The sequence below is a fragment of the Stegastes partitus genome, unplaced genomic scaffold (assembly GCF_000690725.1).
Source record: "Stegastes partitus isolate 25-593 unplaced genomic scaffold, Stegastes_partitus-1.0.2 Scaffold1759, whole genome shotgun sequence".
NCBI lineage: Eukaryota > Metazoa > Chordata > Actinopteri > Pomacentridae > Stegastes > Stegastes partitus.
The window spans coordinates 82,360-103,038 of record NW_007579490.1 but is presented as its reverse complement, the minus strand read 5'-3'; the positions used below and the strand labels follow the sequence as shown (position 1 = coordinate 103,038).

At 46.1% G+C, this 20,679-nt stretch overlaps 1 protein-coding gene and 1 long non-coding RNA gene across 2 annotated transcripts; one reads left to right on the top strand and one right to left on the bottom strand.

Moving 5' to 3' along the window:
- Nucleotides 1-217: 217 nt before the first annotated feature.
- On the bottom strand, nt 218-6,837 carry LOC103372457 (uncharacterized). Its single transcript, XR_520997.1, has 4 exons — nt 6,498-6,837; nt 5,556-5,639; nt 1,497-1,588; nt 218-961 (listed from the first exon to the last, which is right to left on the bottom strand). It is a non-coding gene; the product is annotated as an uncharacterized LOC103372457 (long non-coding RNA).
- Nucleotides 6,838-15,616: 8,779 nt separating this feature from the next.
- actb2 (actin, beta 2) lies at nt 15,617-19,949 on the top strand. The gene is made up of 6 exons (XM_008302111.1): nt 15,617-15,722; nt 17,142-17,271; nt 17,639-17,878; nt 18,311-18,749; nt 18,858-19,039; nt 19,145-19,949. Exons 2-6 carry the CDS (start codon nt 17,149-17,151, stop codon nt 19,286-19,288), a joined length of 1,128 nt encoding a protein of 375 aa, XP_008300333.1. The 5' UTR covers nt 15,617-15,722; nt 17,142-17,148; the 3' UTR covers nt 19,289-19,949.
- The last annotated feature ends 730 nt before the right edge of the window (nt 19,950-20,679 follow it).

The following is a 20,679-nucleotide window of genomic DNA, read 5'->3' as shown; positions in this document are numbered from 1 at the left end:
CACTAAATATTGTGTTTATATGATATCATGGTACCTCCCAGCTCTGATACAGCAAACAAATAAAAACTAAAAGTGCTAAAAGTAGTAAAACTTCACACAAACGCTGAATAAATATCTCACGTTTGAGTTCTGCTTCTTCCTGCTGAATGAGCTGAAGAGGCATTTGTGGTGGGAAAACTAGTTTAATATATATGTTAGGAATCCACGCTGCTGCCCCAAAGATTCAGATTTGTTTTTATTGTTATTGCAACGAGTACAACAAAGAGCAAGGTGAAGCCTTTCAGTGCAAAAAAACATATAAAAACTTTGTAAACAACCGTATACAATATAAAACTATGTAAAAAGATGAATTAAATAATAAGCACAGTGTATATTGCACAGAGGTAGTGGCAGTTGTACATTAACAACATATTGCACTTATTACAACATGGAGGCGTCTATGTCTCTGACAGCAGCTGGAAAGAAGCTGTTTTCAGTCCATTAGTCCTGGTTCTGATGTAACCCACACGTCTGTGTAGACTCTCAGTTATCCAGGTCATGAGAAATCCTCAACGCTTCAGCAGCAGACAACTTTTGTTTTTTCCACCCGAGAGGCTTTCCCACATCCAAACGAGCGGTGTGGAGTTCCAGGTATTTGTTCTCACCCCCAGATCACACGGTCCACAACCCGGCTTCAGGTGTAAAACACTATGAAACAGTCCCTGTGAAAACCTCGAGCACATTCTGGTATTTTGGTTATTTTTGAGCTGCCACGCCAGGTTTTCACCAAAGACATGAAACGAATTGCAAACCATCATATCTGCATGTTTCCTGTAATGTCAGCTCCTGGACTTTATCAGAACATCTCATATTGTGGAGCTGTGTTGCCGTCAATGCCCCCGTTTACAGTAAAAGCCCCTTCATGTCCATCCCTGATTGTTCAGGAAGCTTCAGTCAAAGTGAAATACGACACAGCGTTCCCCTAAAACACAGAAAGAGACCACGACGGGGATTAAAGGGACTTTTAGGGAAATTCCACCCTTTTCCTCATGTATGCAACCAGCAACGCTGCTGCCAACGTGTGTTTTACAAGACGTGACATGTTTGTCGGCTAGAACAACTGACTGCTTTGCACATGGTCGTCTATGTGAAATTAGGTCAGGATAAGGAAAATGAATTACAGCCAGGACACTCAACATGTTCCATTTCCTCTCTCAACTACAATGTGGTCTCTTCACATGCACAAAACACACGCACACACGCACACACACACACACACACACACACACACACAGAGTTACAAGCAAATTCTTTCACATTAAAAAAGAAAAAACAGCAGTGTGACTAACCCAGTTATCTGTTACCAAAGAAACAAGGAAAACAAGACAGAAACGGGACTGCTGCTTGCACACACACACACACACACACACACACACACACACACACACACAGTCTCTCAGGGTGTCTCCTATCCCTTATGTAACAGCCTGGTAGTACGTTCCAGGTTATCAGCTTACAATCAGATGAGCCAAGAAAGGTGTAACTCCCCCTTCTCTCGGTCCTCCATCTCCTCCTCCGCCTTCCTCCACTTCCTCCTCCTTCTATTGTCCTGTTGTTGTGACACAAAAGAGACACAAAAAGCGAGATAAACTGAGCAACAGAAGATTTTTTGCAGAGGTTTTTGTTTTTTTAAAAGAGAGACAAAAAGGATAAAAGGGAGAGAAAGAAATAAAATAGAAAGGGAGTGAGAGAGGAAGCTAACAGGTGATTGAGGGATTTACAGGTATGTCACCAGAGCTTCCTTTAAAGGCAATCCAGTCCAGGGGTGATTACCTGCAGCCTTCAGCCAATGGCTGTGCAGGGAGTATCCTGCCTGTAAAAACCTAATCTCTCTGTTCTGTGTCTGCTGAGGCCATATCTGGACATAAAGCACACACCTAAACACCCACACTGCATATTTTCATATCAGCAGTGTGGCAACAGTAAAAAAAAAAAAGAAGAAGAAGCTCTGAATGTATTTTTCACAGGGCGCTCTGCAGTTGCTTACGCTGGATTTCTTGCCTGCACATCAGCAGTCATCCCGGCTGAGGCTGCGTATCCTGGTTGTGCAGGATCCAGAGCTACACAATTATGTACACATGTGTGTGCGCGTGCGTTCGTCGGTTATGCAACAGCGCAAGGAAAACTCTGTGCCTCTTGACCTACATTTCAGGGTTTGACAAAATGTAGGCCCCCTCTGCTCAGGGAATACCAAGTGTTCAGCTGTACACACACATGCAGCTATGCAGGCATGTACAGCACTCACAAAAACCTCCTCCCTTCTCTCTCGGTTCTCCTTCACCTCCTCCATTAACACACAGCTCTGTAAGTGTTTACCACGTTAACCTCTCGACACAAAGCCAACAAGTGCACAGAGCAGAATGCAGAAACAGAAGTGCAAGTAGGCCACGGCTTTGTGTAAGTCTCCTGCTCGCTGCAACGATCCAGAGGGTGAGGAGAAGGTCTGCAGCCAGAGGGAGGGGTGTTTAATGTGGACACACTGCCAAACAGGCTTGTTAACCTCCACACACACACACACACACACACACACTCGGTGCAGTTAACCGCTCTGCCTGAGGAACACACTGAAGTCTCAGAGAAGAGAAAGTAAGTGAATGACATCAGAAAGATGAATAAAAGGACAGAGAAGAGGTGAAATGTGGCTTCGTCTGGCTGCTCCATCACATCTCCGTGTTTCCTCTGTGATGTATGGACCCGGTGCTGCAGCAGCATGAGGTAGTCCCTCTGCTGTGTGGTCGGCCAGGGAGGGCGGTGGGAGGAGGAGGAGGAGGAGGAGGAGGAGGAGGAGAGGTGGTGATGGGAAAGAGGAATGTCTGAATCAGAGCAGGATCATGAATGTATCAGACTGTTTATCCCTGTCTGCACTTTTCCTGGCTCTGTCGGCCTCTTCGTTCTCATTTTCAGCACCACAAAATGTTCTCCTTCGCTCTTCCAGGCGTCACCTTTGGAGCGATGTGTGGAGCTGAGTCAGAGCCTCGGAGGTCATGCTCAGAGAAACAAACCACCAGGAGATGTCAGAAAGCTGGAATTAGAATCTGTTTCTAAACTTCCGGCAGGACGGGGATGCACAGCACATTCCTCAGATGATAAGGGTTCACAGGACCAAGTGCACTGGGTTCAGTCAGACTTCTGTTATATGTAACACACATTTTAATATTTACGTTGTGTTGTGCTCACGAAGGGAATGTTTAAAATATTTGATGGATTATTTGGATTGTTTTACAGGCAATCATAAGCCCTGAATGACTGTTTTAGTGCAGTTTACACTCAGCATCTCCTGCATGTCTGATCCATCCATCTACTATCCTGTAGAGGGGGCTGGAGCCTACACATGCATATGATTTATGTATATTATATAGCAGCCTTAATGTCCACGAAACATTTCTAATCTTAAATATGACCAAACACCTGCAACACTAGTAGCATGTCAGTTAGCCTCAGCCATACATCCTGCTGTGTTTAGTGGTGAGTGGCTAGCATGGCATGCTAACACACCTCCTCATGATGCTAACATTACACCTCCTTACTATCCAGCTGTTAGCATGTTAGCATCTTTAGCTCGAAGCATCAGGTGTATCCTCAGAGAGCCACTGTGGCTGTGGAGAGGCCCTCAAGCCTTAACACAGCTTCAGACAAATATATTTTTAAGATGATTGCTGTGACAAAACCATGGAAATGGCATCAGACAGGGCGGCCCAGTTATGCAGCCTGGATATGAAAATTCTCAACTCAGGAGGATTTAAATGGACTCCCTTGTGCTGTTTGTTCAGTTCAGAAAAACACAATGCTGATGTCAGCTGAACAGCATCACCACACTGTTGCCCAAATTTCCTGCCCTCATGATGACTAACGTGCAGAAGATACCAGGCGGTTTACAGCCTTCAGCCTTCGATACGGCATCAGTGTCAGCAGCTGAACTCGTCTGGTGGCAGCTCTGAGTCTACCTGTCAAATGTTTGCCTTATATGGTGCCCTGTAGAGAAAAAATGAGGAAGTCCCTTTCTGTCTGCAGCAAAAAAAAAAGTGACAATCTTGTGGTTTAAGTGGAGGCTCGGTAGCTGCAGGAGGCACTACAGAGCAGCGGTAGCTGCAGCCCACACAGCAGCTTCAGCTTTAGGAAGTGGTGTGAGTGCTGATTTTCATTTCTGCATTTACACAATTACACACAATAAACCGATCCGCCACAATATTAAAACCACTGACAGTTTGTCATAATGTCATGTTCTGTTGGGAATCCTGGCATTCATGTGGCTTTCACTCCCAAACAACTCGTAAGTAACGGCACAAGAACCGAGGCTCTGACCAGGCCTCCCAACTGCCCACATCCTACAGAGCAAACATATGCACTGGAACGAGCCCAGTCCACGTCGGCCCCGCCCCGCAGCCCACAGGACCTGGAGGGTCTGCTGCCAAGGTCCTTGTGCCAAACACCACAGGACACCTTCAGAGGTCCTGTGTCCATGGCCCGACGGGTCAGAGCGGCTTTGGCAGCACCAGAGGGGCCTACACAGAACTGGGCAGGTGGATTCTTTATGTGGCGGCTGATCGGTGCATAAAGTCCAGTCTTCATCAACACCAGGATTCAGTAGAGAAGAATCAGAGGCTTTAATTATGATGTGTTCTAATGATTCAAAGACACGTCTCTGATTTGATCCTGATGAGTTTGAACTCTCCGACCTTTGTACTTAAATGACTGACAAACGCTCACGGGCTCAGGCTTGTTCTCCTTCTGACAGAGGAGGAAACTAGAACGTCCTCCGCTGCAGTTTCCAGTCACTGATACACAACTGAACGAGAAGTGAAATCTCTCGAGCTGTGAATTCCCCTGAAATCGCAAAATCACCCAAACAAACACAGAGACTCTGACAAACTCCCAAAACTACACAACGGTCGCCACAGACACACTGATAAGACGATCACTGTCCCCAAGCTCATAAAACACACACACACACACACACACACACACACACACACACACACACACACACACAGAAGTTTCCTAGTCCTCAGGGGGTGAAGCTGATTTCCTTAAGATGGTATCCCATGTGACCGATCTCGCATTCCTCAGATTGTTGTCATGTGACAAACTTAAAGATCTCCTTTTATGGATGGCAGTGTTAACAAGAGGGCGTGGCCTCACTAATACACACTCAGATCTACAAATATACACACACAACACACAAACAAAGAGTGCACACAACAGCACATCCTGACACCTCACACAGTCCTGTCATCTCAAACACAATCAGCCTCCAGAAAGAAGGGCTGAAGCAGTTATAAAAGAGGACCGGCAGCGCTGTCACTCTCTCTCAGCTGAAGCCACCTCTCAGGTACGAGCAGCAGTCTGAGCTGCTGCTACATGATGTTGGATCACAACACTGGATGTGCTGGAACTGGGGAAAACATAGGGGACATCTGGGAACTACTAAATAATGCCAGTGTTATATTGCAGAAGGGGAAATGAAATGTGAAAAAAAAAAACCTGTTACAACACCCAGAGATACAGGTTCTGCTTACCCATCATTAGTGTCTCTCAGCCAATCAGCTTCAGGTGTTGGTGCAGTTTATTGGTTTATGATCAGGCTTCAGTTTGCACTCTCTCTGTAAAAGACAAACCAGAACAGCTGGTAGCAGAGCTGTGGACAGGAGTGGAAGATTTTTCAGATTAAGGTTCAAACTGCCACATAGTACAGCCCATGACATGCCCAGCATGTTTAAACCTGACTGTCAACTCCCAAAGCGTTGCCAAAATGCAGGACTTGATCTTTGCATCCTATAAAGCTGCTGTAGTCACAGGAAGCCACCCCAGATTCTGAATATGCTCTCATTATGATGCATATGATGCCAGAGCAGGACACTTCTCTGTCTTCACCAGAGCTCATGTATCATAATCTTCCCGTCACCTCTCCTTCTGCCTGGATCTCTTTTGGATTTTGGGATCCTGACAGCAGAACACATCGCTCTCCCTCACATTACATCACTGTGCTCTCATATAACAATGTGCTGCACAACAGCACCATGTCCTGCTGCTGCATAGCTGCCGGTGGACTTTGTCCGACCCTGGGCTGTAGAGCAAAGCTACGACGCTGCACTAAGCCGAAGGATCGCCGCAGCGGCTCATTAAGAGGCTTCCAGTCACGCATTTCCACCGTACTGTTGAGTACAGCAGGTACTACCGATCCCTGACACACATGTCTGAGTGTGCTAATCAGAAAGGGATGCTAAGTCAGGACTGAGAGGAAAGGGAAAAAACTGCAGATGAAAGAGACTAATGAGAGCCATAAAGGCAGCGAGGGAGAGGAGATAAGTGTGTCATAAATGGAGAGCTGCTGTGCTAGGAACTGAAATACAAAGATGGAGAAGGATCGAAGGAAAGGTGTGGCAGCTTCTCATGAATCCTCTATGGGCTGCACATTCTGCTGCCGGTCTCTGACAGCCGGCTCTCCACTTCCTCCTTACCCTACTTCCTGCCTCTGCTGCTGGCCTATGCCCTTATATGGCAGCCAGCGACAGCCAATCGGCGCAGGGCAGGCAGCTCATTCAAACGGCGAGCCTGAGAGAGGAGAAGGGTGGGAACTGCAAACAGAAATGAACAGCATCGCCCTGTGCAAAACAATGGAGCCCACAAGCACGGACACACACACACACACACACACACACACACACACAAACCTGCCTGCTGGCTCAAAACAACAACAACAAAAAGACAGAAAGAGGTGTTACAATACAACAAAGCAGCGCATGCAAACTTTACTCAGCAGTTCGGGGGGCACGCTGCTGCTCTCAAGCTGTGTGTTTCTGGTGGCAAATGGAGAAGGTGGTGTTGGTTACTATGCAGAAAAGAGGGAGGAGATGTGTACAGCAGGGGTCGACTGGCTGCTAAAACTCCTCTGTTGGTGCATATTTTCTAATACTGTAATTAGTGGTGGACTCCTGATGGGAGCTTGTCAAAATAAGAACACACACAGAAGAAGTACGTGACACAGAATGACACAGCGATATGAAAAGATATGAGAGGAATGAAGAAATACTGGCATTAAAAAAAAAAAGGCAGCGAGGCACGACGGACGTCTAACGTTACATAAGAAACGTGCAAACAGAGCTGACTGCGGACCAAAGAGCATGGGTGTGTAGGTGGCTGACCTCTCTCACTAGCTGAGGGGGCAGCAATGCAATAAGGAAGATCAGGAAGTGAGAGCACGGCCGCGGCCAATCAGAGGCTCGCAACTCCCAAACGAGCCAATCAGACGGCTGGTAGCTTGCGAATGAGCCAATGAGAGAAGAGGAGCCCTCCCACCAGACAGAGACAGATGGCAGAGGAGAGATAAGCCTCCCTGGGTCCACCACTATGCAGGGGGTGAATAAGGAGTGTGTGTGTGTGTGTGTGTGTGTGTGTGTGTGTGTGTAGGTGTGTGTGTGTGTGTGAGTGTGTGTGTGTGAGTGGGAGATAGAATTAGATACAGAGATAGATAAGTCTGTCAGTCTTCTTAGCGTGAGCAGTGGCGATGAAGACTTGATATGTTCCTCCCATTCTGCACATGCAGAAACGTCACTACCGTCAGAGTTTCTTCATGCACCTTGTTTCACATCTGACATCATGTTTATGTGTTTAAGTCCAAAAGAGATCACAGAACTATCACAGCAAAGCACATAAGCATGGCTGACATTTCTCCATGAATGGTTGAAGTGATGCTAGCAGCTTTGTCATCGATTTGCACAACACCTGAGCAAAATCTGACACCCTTAAAAGGCACCTCAGCTTCCACTCTGGGCCAATAAGAGGCCAGAGCGACAGGAAGAAGAGAGGAAGTGGTAATCAAAAAAAAAAGAGGACAAAGAACGTGTTGAAGAGGAATAGAAAACACATTCAGAGAAACAGCACGGCCCAAAGCGCTGCATGTGGTTGGTAAATCAGTTCAGCCATTACAGAGAGGCATCCTCTGGCTCACAAATACGTCTGGAAACTGGGTTAGACTCCTCAAGCTATGCTCCTGATCACATTTAGTCATTCTCAGCATAAGGTCCTAAAAGAGCAGAGAGATACGTCTACCAGGCTTTAAATTTGATTATTAGCTTAAGACGTTGTGCATTAGTCTGCAGCCAGTATCGACAAATCACATTTGTTGTAGAGTTTCTTGCCAGTAGCCCGAGAAGGACGAACAAAGCTGTGACAAAGCTGTGAAACAGGAAGTGCCGTCGCAGTGAGTCAACTAATGGCAGAGACCCTCACAACAACATGTACTTTATAGTCTGGACTGCTGTCATGCTGCTGCAAACGCACCAGAGAATCACGAGGAGTTTCATGGAGTGATCACACATAAAGTTTGGATGGATGTTATAATAAACTAGTCAGGATGTCACAGTGGGGCGTGGCCAAGGAGCTGGATGTGAGAGTGTGTGCATTTAAGAAGTGGGGGGATGGAGTTAAGGATCCATTAGGGACGCAAAATGGAAGCTAATCCAATCGTAGCACGAACTGACCAGCTGGCAGGCACGACGCACACACACACACACACACACACACACACACACACACACACACACAGCTGGTAACTGGCCCGTGCCTTGAAGTCAGCCCGTCACCACGGTGACCCACGGATCAATGACGCTGCAGACGACCAACCTATTGGCTGTGTCACGGGGGGAGGAGGTTGGGAGAACGGCAGGAAGGGGGTGAGGGAGGAACAGTGAATAGGGCTTCCCTCTCTGAAACTATGACCAGTCACAGATGGCAAACAATTGGTTTGCTAGTCTCCTTTCAACAGGCTGCAAAGACCAGAGAGAAAGAGAGGGTGTGAGAAGAGAGGCTGGAAATGCCTGCAGAGCACGACGGGAGAATGGATTAAAGGAGAAAGATGATAAAGATAGCTCCCACCTCTCACATGTTCGTTATATGTCAGGCTGGTACTGAACTCGCGGTGCCCCCGTACGCGAGGGGCCATGTGATGTACATTTTGTCATCTCCGTAGGTCTACAAATGTCTGCAACCATGCAACGAGGGCACTAGTGTGCATGCTCGATGTTGAACAGTCTTCCAAGTGGACTCCCACTGGCTAGAAAAGTGGTATAAAGCCTTGATTATGCTCCCTTGTGGACACAAAAACAGACAGCTGAGGACGGCTGCGGACACCCACGGACACATAGTTGTTGTGATTGTAATATTTGTCTAAGCTGTGGAAGTTTGCTCGGAGGACTCTGTCCCTTACGTGCACAGGAGGTCATATCTGCATATTCTGTGCATACACACCACTGCTGAGCATGTGCACTGGTGGCCCTGTGGTGTAGTCACTGCGTAGACACACATTTTGGACCAAGGCCTGCGCCGACTCTTGCTGACTTAGTGAGATGATAAAATTTCCATCACACGGACACCAGCAGGTTCTCGTTTACTTAAGGACGTAGAAAGTGACCTAATAACAGCAACTTTGCATCTGTGGGTGACGGCAGCTGGCATGTGACGTGATGCACATCTGCAAGGTAGTAAAATCAGGGCTTAAGATCTCAGCCGACAACCAGTTAGCTTAGCTTAGCATACAGACTGTATAATGGGGGACAGGTAGCCTGTCTCTGCAGATTTAACAAAACCCACCTACCAGCAGCATTTAGCACATCATGTACTGTTTAATTTAACAGACACAGAAGTGGGACTGTTGGTTCTGAGCAGATGCCCAGCATCCAGCCGAGACTCCAGGAAGTTACCTGTGCTCGCCCAGGAAACAGTTCATCCCCCTGTAAAACAACACATTGTCATTTTTAGAATTATTTTGTTTGAATGGGTGAAACCAAAGCATACAACAATAATCAGACAGGTACGGGGTGCTGTGGCAGGTAAATGCTGTCACCTTTGGACAGAGCCTGTCCTGTTGTCTCCAGCTGTTCCTGTATCAGTCCCAGAACTTTAAAGTTGATTTCACATATTTTCTGAAATATCGAACCGTTTAGACCCCGTTACTGTGAAACTATACATTCAGCGTGACCTATGATTCACACTATTACACCACACACACATGCAGTGATGCAAGAATGAAACTCCTGGAGGTGACTAACGAGATGCATTTCCCAGATGATACCAACTGCTTCTCATCATCTTCTACATTTCCATCTTTGCTTCACTCACTCCTCTGGCTCTCGTCTCAGCCCTCTCCGCTGTCTGTACCTCTTCTGACGTCCACATTTGCTTTCAACCTCAATCAAGGCTAATTGCAGCTAATGTTTTTTGTATTGAGCTGCAGTCCAGTAGCAGTTGGACTCAGACGTTTAGCTGTATGTGTGTGTGTGCGTGTGCGTGTGATAATAGAGATGGTATTTATGTCCACCCCCTATGGCCGGTTTCACCCATTAGCAACAGGCCTTTCATAGTTCCTCTCCCCTTCCCCCGCAAACACACACCCATGCACACACCAGAACGCCTCTGTTTTTAACCCCACTGCTATGAATACAAATTATGCAATTTTCGTAATGATAAGACTGACCGAAAAAGGAAGAAGAGAAGACACCACATATGTAGACGGAGATTAGAAAAGGAGGCGGTAGTGGGAGTGAATTAGTCGATGATGATGGCCTTCTTAGGTCGAGAGCAAAGAGAAACTTGTGGTGTCTTTACACATTACAGGAACAGGAAGCCATGGTGGAATGGGTTTAGTAATTCGGGGAGTGGCAGCGCTGTAAAACACAGCGTTTCTTCTGTGTTTCTGCTCCAAGCCTGGTTTGGTTACCTTATTTGAAGAGAAAAACCTGAGCTGGTGACGTCACACGTGGGCGTCACAGCAGCTCCGATTCACCGGTAAACACAGACACGACACATGTATGTTCAAAGACTCACTCATAGGAGTGCTCTGTTAGCTTCTGCATGTTTATGCAATAAAAATGGAAGCAAAGAGCCGCACACTCGCTTCGGACGCTCGTGTGTGCACTCAGGTATCTAAACAGAGCTTAGCAATGAGTTCTGAATTACTCATAACTGCACTGTCATCAAAGATAGCGTTGGTTATGACTGGTTGTTGTCATTTGAAGTTCTTTGACCGCCGAGTCACACACACACATATAAACACACGTGCTAAAGTGGCCAATGGGTTACTGATTGACCGGTCACATGGCCACCACGGTGCTGCCTAACTTCAGCAGTCCAAAGGCAAAATGGTCAGCAGCAACACTGGTTGTTTTACTTAAACAATACAAATCAGCTGCAGGTGGTAAACACACAACAACCAGACAACAGACAATTGTACTGTATATCCACAAGTGGGACTTCTGAGACAAGCGCCATTTCTGGTTGTTAACGAGCAATTATTTAAAGGAACAGGTCACTTTTTGGGGGGGAAAGACATTTATTTATGCCAAGAGTTCGACGAAAAGATCAAGACCACTCATGATGTGTGTATGGACTCCGTTGCAAGTAAGCAGCTGAGCAGGTTAGCTTAGCTTAGCATAAAGGCTGGAAACACAAGGAGACATCTTGTTAAGGCCCATTTAACAGTAGCTAAATTTAATTTCCCACACCATGAAAGTTAATGCTAAAGCTAAATTACATCACATTTGTTTGTCTCCACTGATTATCTGGCAACTGGACTCAAAAACAGTTCGTCACGAACCAGATTAACTGATTAAATAATGATGAAGTTAAGATCCAGCATCTCTAAAAGCTATTTTAGGTGGCTCTACACTAGAACAAGGGAGGTTTGATATGTTAGCCTAACAAGACCGACCTATGTAGAGCTAGAGTGAGTTTCTCCAGTAATCACTCTTTGTGCTATGCTAACTATGCTATGCAGCTAGCTGTCTGCTGGTACTAGCTCCAGTATACTATGGTAAATTCTTCATCAAGAAAGTAAATATTTTTTAAACTATTCTTTTGAGACAGATAACCAAAGCCACTGTAAAAACAAACGGAAAAATGAACAAGTGAGTTAAATTAGGTTGTAGACCATTTTATCATGCAAACACTGACGTCATGTTGTTGGACAAGTGGCCCACAAACAGTGCTGTACCAGCAAAGCTGTTTGCATCACATGGCCTTCAGATGGGAAAGGTCCAACAGCCAAGGATATGACGCCAACAGCTTATTTCAGGAGGTTTAACACCATTGCCATGTGTGAGTTATGATAATCCAAGCATGGCAGTCTCACAACAGTTTTTTAGGGATGCTAGGCTGAGACTGTTTCTAAAATTGGGGTGGCACAAGAACTCGCATACAGTATAACTAGTTTTTTATGTAGCCCTCACTAGATTAAGATTTTTAAACTGCCGATAACATATTGACTATCTATCTAAATTACATAAGATAAGTACACGGACGACTCTTTGGTCTGTGCTGTTAAAATGTCCATGTATGGGCACAACAACAGACAGCGCTCTGCATAAAGGCGTTACGAGAAAACAGTAGTTGTTGGATGGAACTCCAGTTTTATGAGTTCTTGTGTAACCTTTAAAGAGCTTCCCTATTGGTAGTGTGGAGTGACCAGACTTGAGTGTGTGGTGGCCACTGCCACCCTGGGCCAGCCCCTCGGTTCCGCCCCTGACTCCAGGTGGAACCCTTGGCCTCCTGCATGCCACAGAGTAAAAAGAAAAGTGGTAGTAAGAAGCATTGAAAGGTAGACAGCTAAACAACTCACGTGGCTGAAAACCTTTGCACCAAATAACTGTGACCACATGTGAGCTTCCAACAGCAGCGACTCGATGGAGCTGCTGAACATCCACTTTTCAGGAACAGACAAGGTGTTTTTACCACAACTTTTAAAGCTAAATTACCGTCATTTTCAGTGCCTTCCTGACTCTCCCTGACTCTAAATGGCAGGTTTAAGCCTGTAGCTTCCACTTGTTTCCCTCATTAAAGTGTCACTTAGTTTGACAAATGGTCTATTTAGACAACCACTAATCATAGTAATGGTAATTATACACAACACCTCAAGTGACTGTGTAAACTTCTGTCTGCATGAAAAATCCTCAAAAAATTTATTAGGTGACTTTCTAGCAATGCGGGTCTTGGCTGCAGGTTTAGAGAAGCAGCATTTAGCTGGCACTGGTGTGTAAGTACATGCACACACCACAACACACCACAACACACTACAACACACACTGTTATGATACATGAGAGGAGGAGTCTTTCCAGGACAGTATTCCAAGCACTTGGCAAGTAGAAATTCCCACTGAAGAGTGTTGACAACATAGCACTTAACCCGAGACCTCTCACTTACAACCAGAAAACTGTACACACACATAAATACACCCAGAGACCTGCTTACCTAACTCATTCACCAAAGCACTACAAACCCGTGCTCGAGTGTAACTATCTAATTGGAAATAAATACAACGCACGTCATGCCTTTAAATGTTTTTCAACTGAGTCAAAGAAGGCTTGGCCAGAACAATGATCCTCTCATTCAAGACCAAGCATATAGACACCCAGTAGACATCCAGAGGCACTCCCTGGAGGCTGGATGTCACATTTCCCTACCGATCCTTGTTTATGTCATCACAGCGTGAACAGGAAGAAACAATCCTTTCAGCTTATTCAAATATGTTAACAGCATCACCTGGACAAAGACGCAACTTTAACACAGACAAGATCAACAGAAATTAACGCGTTTCTAGGTTGACGACATAACTCAGACGGGGATGAACTAGGTTTGATATTTGATCCTTAATGATGAGATTTAAGGCCTGTAAATCAGTAAATGAACCCAGCAGACCTTTGATCTCCAAAAACATTCGTCCTTCCATGTGTAAGGCCTCCAACAGCAAGAGTGTGTACAAAGAGTCTCTCTAAAGGGTCAAAACACAAACGAATTGGCAGGTCCTGCTGTGATGGTTCCCTTTTAATAAAGTCTATCACCACCAAATGATCTTTTTAGTCCTGCAGCACAGCTAGATTTGAGATGGCCTTTAACACGTAAAAAATGTCCTGTCTAACAAATCAGGATCTGCAGGTTTAGAGGGAAGTTGCTTCTATCTCACACTGTGGAATCAGTAAGCTGTGGCTGATTGGAAGGGGAGTCATATGAGCCATGCAGACATTACAATACTGTCCATTTAAAGTCAAACTGACACAATGCATGAGGACGGGAAGAGCAGAGAAGACAAGAGCACAAAAACACATCCACAGGAGTTGGTGCAACTGAGAAAGAGGAAGAGGAAGTGGTACAGGAGGAAGAGAAGAGTCGCTGTATGTCTCAGTGGCCACAGCTTCAGCTTTAAAGGGCACCGAGGCCTCTCAGCCATGTTCTCCTAACGTGAAAGGAATAAATGTGCCAGATGTTACGCACTAAGGACACGACAGACGGGAGAAGGACAGAGGACAACAGAGAATGAGTGGGGTTAAAGAAAATGACAAGAACAGGGTTTTAGACACCATGACACTGTGGCCTGGTGGAGCTCTGGAACCTTAACATGACACTGAGCCTGGAATGGAAAGTTTTCTGGCCTGCAGGCCTCAGGTTATCGTCGGTGTGTCAATCTGAGGTGGCATCACCAGGGCCTGATTAATCAGGATGTGAATAAGACAGAGCCTGACAAGGCCAAATTCTTTCAAAGTGCACCCTCATGGTGATATGAAGGACCAGGAAGTGTCAGTAGGAGTGGTGTGAATGTGTGTCTGTGTTTAATTAGAGCTAACATAAAACAAATGGGCAAACTAAAGGAGTCTGACTGATCAAGCGAAAGGCCAGGGAGTAGTGACGGTCTACCTGGCCTTTCATTGTGATCACAATGACATACTGTAGAGGTGTCACCTGAATGACTGGTAGCACCATAACAATGTGCCAGCAGATTCCATTCTGTGGTGAAGCGACACACCTTTGTGATCCTCTCACACATGAAGCAGAGAGTGAGCTGTAGCTGCAGGCAGGCAGCGGCAGGATATTAAGGAGGAGCCCGAGACTATGGAGTCACAAGGCACATGTACTTGATCAATAAATTAACTTCATAAGCGAGTGCTGGGAGGACCGGCGGGGCGGCCTACATACATGCAGTGGTCGTCCCCGGCCTGTAGCAGCTCCACTAGCCTCTATGTGGTATGTGAGTCATGTGTTGACCTGGTGATGCAGAGACTCCACTGAGCCTACAGCTGCTTTTGAAAGTGGACAACAACATCAGCACCAGAGCCACTCTTTACTTAGTCTAACATCAAATAATGTCAGGCGACAGTAGAGAGAAGAACTGGGAGGAGAGCAGCCTTTGGAGAAAAGTCTTGGGCCTTTGCAGCCTTCACAGGGAGGAGTCTTGGGCGTTAAGTTGTCTCAATTGTCAGAAATGTGTGTCCAACTTGAATGAGCAGGTGCAGGAAAGACACATTTCACACTTATTCAAGTGCATACATCATTTAACCTGTATGTAAATCAGTATAACAAGAGATTAGACTTACTAGGCCTCGCAACATCAATCCCTTCCCTTTTATTTTCTCCAATCCTTTCCTATTATCGCCTCCCTCTCTCTCCTTCTCTCTTAAATCGCGAGCGCTCAGTGCACCATAGTGTGCACGCGACGTGCCCCAGTGCATGACGCTGGACCAATCAGAGGGCGCCATTCCGAAAGTTTACCTTTTATGGCTAGAGCCGGGCAACTGACGCAGTATAAAACACATGCGCCCCGAGCTAACGGATTCACTCTGAGCGCCGTCACACTCAGCTTGTGCGGGATATCATTTGCCTGAAACCGGTTCCCTTAAAGCGAAAAGCCCCCCACCCAAAGGTAAGGAGACACAAACTATCATTTACATATTTCTAATTTTAGAATTGTTTATCAAGTAAACGAGGAATTGAGTCGTTTTTTAAAAATGCAATATCTTAATTTGAATGTAATAGATGGCCGGAACCACGCGGTTCTTTGTCCTGTCATACTCGAACTGTAAAGCCAATTAAACTCAAGTTTTTACATTTTAATATTAAATAACCGCCTGTGTCTGCATTTTGCTTGGGTTTTTTGAAATGTGCAGCGGTTTTGGCTAAAGACGAGTAAAATCGGTGCTCCTGCGATTCACAGGTGCTTTTGGCTCGAGCCGGCATTTGGTTAATCTGACGTTGTGAGATAATTCTTGCACCTTAAACTGGCTTCGTCCCCGTGTGGCCGTGCAGGGCTCCACTGAATGTCACTGCTGGCTGCTGTCTCGTCCACAGCGGGGTAGTTTGAAAGAGGCTTTTGAGTTGAGGCAGTCTGGATTCCGGCTGCTCCCTTTGTGCGCCCGATGCGGCGGGGTGTGACCTACTTTAGCACATTAGCTTAGCCACATAATGCTAACACGCCCTTCAAATTTGCAGCAGTTGCAGTTTAAAGCTGTCTCCGTGGACAGCTGTGTGCACCGAACCGGGCTCAACGTCTTTTTCTTTGAATCGTCAGTGTGACTTATAAGATTCTCTCTAAAGAAGGGAGTCAAGAATATGAGGCCTACAAAAAAAAATCATAAATTGATAAATGACTTGATGGAAAGGAAGGAAAATGCGCTTTAATCGTGTCTTGCTAACTTGAACATGAAGAAAGGAGGAAATTGCAAATGACAGATAATCCAGTCCTGGAAAAGGCGTGGCTTTCAGGAAACCAGTCAAGGACTTGTGACCCATTCATGACTCAATGTGGCTGCATTGAGCAACTTCATTAATTTAAATATGTCCTGACAGACTGATGCACTTTGAGGAAGAAAAAAAATAATTAGACGTTGGCTCGTTATAAAAGATGTCGTGTCAGATGGCCGGCGTGCAATGAATGACTCGGTCGCTGGTATGACGCAGTGATATTGAAGCAAAGATTTCTGCTGGGTGTTGGAGCCCGGTGCGATGGGGCAACAATGGGGAGGGGGGCCGGCGGGGGCAGTTAAACCGTAGCGAACCGGAGGGAGTGGTCTGGCGGCTCTGGGTCTGATAATGTCGAATGTTCCTTTTTCTCGCTGCTCGCCGGTAGCCGCAAAGCTGCTCCGAACCATGTCCTTATATGGTAATAACCGAACGCAGCGCCACTTCCTTTTGTCTGACTTGGTCGGAATGCGCGACACGAGCCCCACCCAGCGGCAGCTCCGGCAATTGCTGCGAGTTAACAGACAGCGGCGCTCTGCTTGCTAAGTGTATGAGAGCTGGTTTTTAACGCCCCCTTTTTTTCCCTTTCTCTCTCTCGCAACAGTTCAGCCATGGAAGATGAAATCGCCGCACTGGTTGTTGACAACGGATCCGGTATGTGCAAAGCCGGATTCGCCGGAGACGACGCCCCACGTGCTGTCTTCCCCTCCATCGTCGGTCGCCCCAGGCATCAGGTCAGTGTGTGCACAGCATTAAGCACCACCCCCTGGACTTGTATAATCATTTAACTCGTGACTTATTTTAATTTTAAATACACTGTTATAAAAAACAAAACTAAAAGGATCTCAAATATTTACACTAATATAATTTGTAACTGTAATCATTTTTTCTACTATGCAGCACTTTGGTTTGCTTTAAATGTTCTATATACATATATATAGATCACTTTTTTTTCTTTTTTTTTTTAACTCTCACATCATCCAAAGTACATGTATTGGCAGTGGCCTGAAACTTAATTAAAAAGCCCTGCATACTAGTTCCATGTTTCCTTGCTAAAGTCTGTCTGCTAGTGTTTAACTTTAAGTCTTGTCTCTTGTTCAGGGAGTGATGGTGGGTATGGGCCAGAAGGACAGCTACGTTGGTGATGAAGCCCAGAGCAAGAGAGGTATCCTGACCCTCAAGTACCCCATTGAGCACGGTATTGTGACCAACTGGGATGACATGGAGAAGATCTGGCATCACACCTTCTACAATGAGCTGAGAGTTGCCCCTGAGGAGCACCCCGTCCTGCTCACAGAGGCCCCTCTGAACCCCAAAGCCAACAGGGAGAAGATGACCCAGGTACACACCCTGTCTTATGCACATATCCAGCTTAGCCAGATGGATTAAAGTATTGACTGAACAGGAATTGTTACGTCATCTCCTCCATTTCCTTCTTCATTCCATTCTCACTTGCTCCTTCCTCCCCCCTCTCCTCCAGGACCTCTCTACTATAAGATGATCTATCATCAACAGGTCTCTCTTGACTGTGTGCCTTTATCTGCACTTGTGTCCATGATGTTTAGCAGAGCCAGTAGATTAGCACTTAATAGACATCTGACTTGCACAAGTGTGAAGGAATGATTACTTTCTGCACTTTTCTACTAACTTCAGTCTGAGCCTCACTGTAATGCATGCAGTGCGTGCAGTGGCCACAAAAGCTAAAGACTATTTGCTGTGAATGAAAATACTTAAACTTTCTATTTTTTTGTTTTCCCTTTCTCTCTTTTACAGATCATGTTCGAGACCTTCAACACCCCCGCCATGTACGTTGCCATCCAGGCTGTGCTGTCCCTGTATGCCTCTGGTCGTACCACTGGTATCGTCATGGACTCCGGTGATGGTGTGACCCACACAGTGCCCATCTATGAGGGCTACGCCCTGCCCCACGCCATCCTGCGTCTGGACTTGGCCGGCCGCGACCTCACAGACTACCTCATGAAGATCCTGACAGAGCGTGGCTATTCCTTCACCACCACAGCTGAGAGGGAAATCGTGCGTGACATCAAGGAGAAGCTGTGCTACGTTGCCCTGGACTTCGAGCAGGAGATGGGCACTGCTGCCTCCTCCTCCTCCCTGGAGAAGAGCTACGAGCTTCCTGATGGACAGGTCATCACCATCGGCAATGAGAGGTTCCGTTGCCCAGAGGCCCTCTTCCAGCCTTCCTTCCTTGGTAGGTTTCCTCAGCTGAAGCTAAACATGCATTATATGCTGAACACATGACGCCTCATGGTTGCCTTGCACTGCACTTGCTGATGAGTGTTTCTCTATCTGCTCACAGGTATGGAGTCCTGCGGAATCCACGAGACTACCTACAACAGCATCATGAAGTGTGATGTCGACATCCGTAAGGACCTGTACGCCAACACCGTGCTGTCTGGAGGTACCACCATGTACCCCGGCATTGCTGACAGGATGCAGAAGGAGATCACAGCCCTGGCCCCATCCACCATGAAGATCAAAGTGAGTTGACTTGCCACAGAGCAGCATTGTGTTGCAGCTGGCATGATTTCAGTTGGGTGAATGCACATTTGAACAACAGGCTAATAATTTCTTGTCTTTCTGCAGATCATCGCCCCACCAGAGCGTAAATACTCTGTCTGGATCGGAGGCTCCATCCTGGCCTCCCTGTCCACCTTCCAGCAGATGTGGATCAGCAAGCAGGAGTACGATGAGTCCGGCCCCTCCATCGTCCACCGCAAATGCTTCTAAACAGACTGTTCCTCCTCCCCCTCCCCAACCAAACGCCCAACAACTTCCGCTCTGTGCAAAACAACCACACACCACATTTCTCATACACACTCAGGCGCAGAGCCTAGATGACCAACTCATTGGCATGGCTTCAGTTATTTTTGGCGCTTGACTCAGGATTTTAAAACTGGAACAATGAAGGAGACAGTAATGTTTTTGGCTAGGTTAAATAAACGCCCCAGGGTTCTGCAGTTGCATCTGGGGACTTAAAAAAAATGTACATTTTGTTTTTCTTTGAGTCATTCCAAATGTTTGTTAACAGCATTGTTCGACACATGATTCCAGATGTTAACTGCATTGTTCAGACACGTATTCGCCTCTGTGAAGGCTGCCCAGTGGTTGGCGCATACTTAAACATGGTTGTAGTATCGCTTGTATGTAAATTATGTCTGGGTTTTTTGTACTTTCAGCCTTAAAAAATATCTTGGTCCTGTTAATTTTTTTTGTTTTTGTTATGCAAAACCCAATCGTGACCTCTTCTTCCCCCATTGGAGGTTTCATCCCTGGGGTGGTGGGGCAAGGGGTCTCGAAATGAAGGAGTGACATGGGGTGCCAGACCGGTGGGGCCAACCTGTACACTGACTGAACAATCCCAATAAAGTGCACATGTGTTCCGACGTGATGTCTGACTCTTGTCTTCGTTCTTAAAGTCTCCTTTAGTATCTCAGCTGTAGGAATGACAAACAAAACGCTGCCTGTGTAAGTATGACCTCAGATCAATGCCAGAGATGCACCAGTCTGAAGTTTTCTTTGCTCAACATGATAAAAGGTTTTCAGCCCTGATGGCCGGCCTGCTGACTTTACAACTAAGTCTTGTGTCTTCAATAAAGTTAGAATACTTCTATGTACATTTGACACATTCTTGGGTCAGAAATCTTTTAAACTCATATTTCAGTGTTTTTGTTGAAGTATAAGTGATTATCATAGCTTTTAGCTGCGACCTGTAGAAACTTGAGGTTGATGTGAAAAGACCAAAAACTTGCAATAATGCAGGAAGTCGTTTAGGATGATTTTAACCTCCTGCAGCATCTGTTGCCTCTTTTGTCTCTCTGTCATTCCTTAATTGCTCTGACAACTAAAAGAAATCGATGCCAGTAGAAGGTGCTTGCAAAGACAATCCACACATGCTGTATTACCAGCAGTCAGGGGCTGCAATAGCTGCTGTTTGTTTTCAAATAGCACTATAATACTACAAGCTTCTGTTAAAAGTGTGACAAGAAGCAAAACTTAAAGGAACTAAGCAATATATCGTGTCACAGTACATGTTCATTGGTGTGATTGTGCCACATGAGGGAGCCTTAGTGTCTGATGCTATATCTCAGTGTGCCAGGCCTCTTCCCAGCCTTTCATTA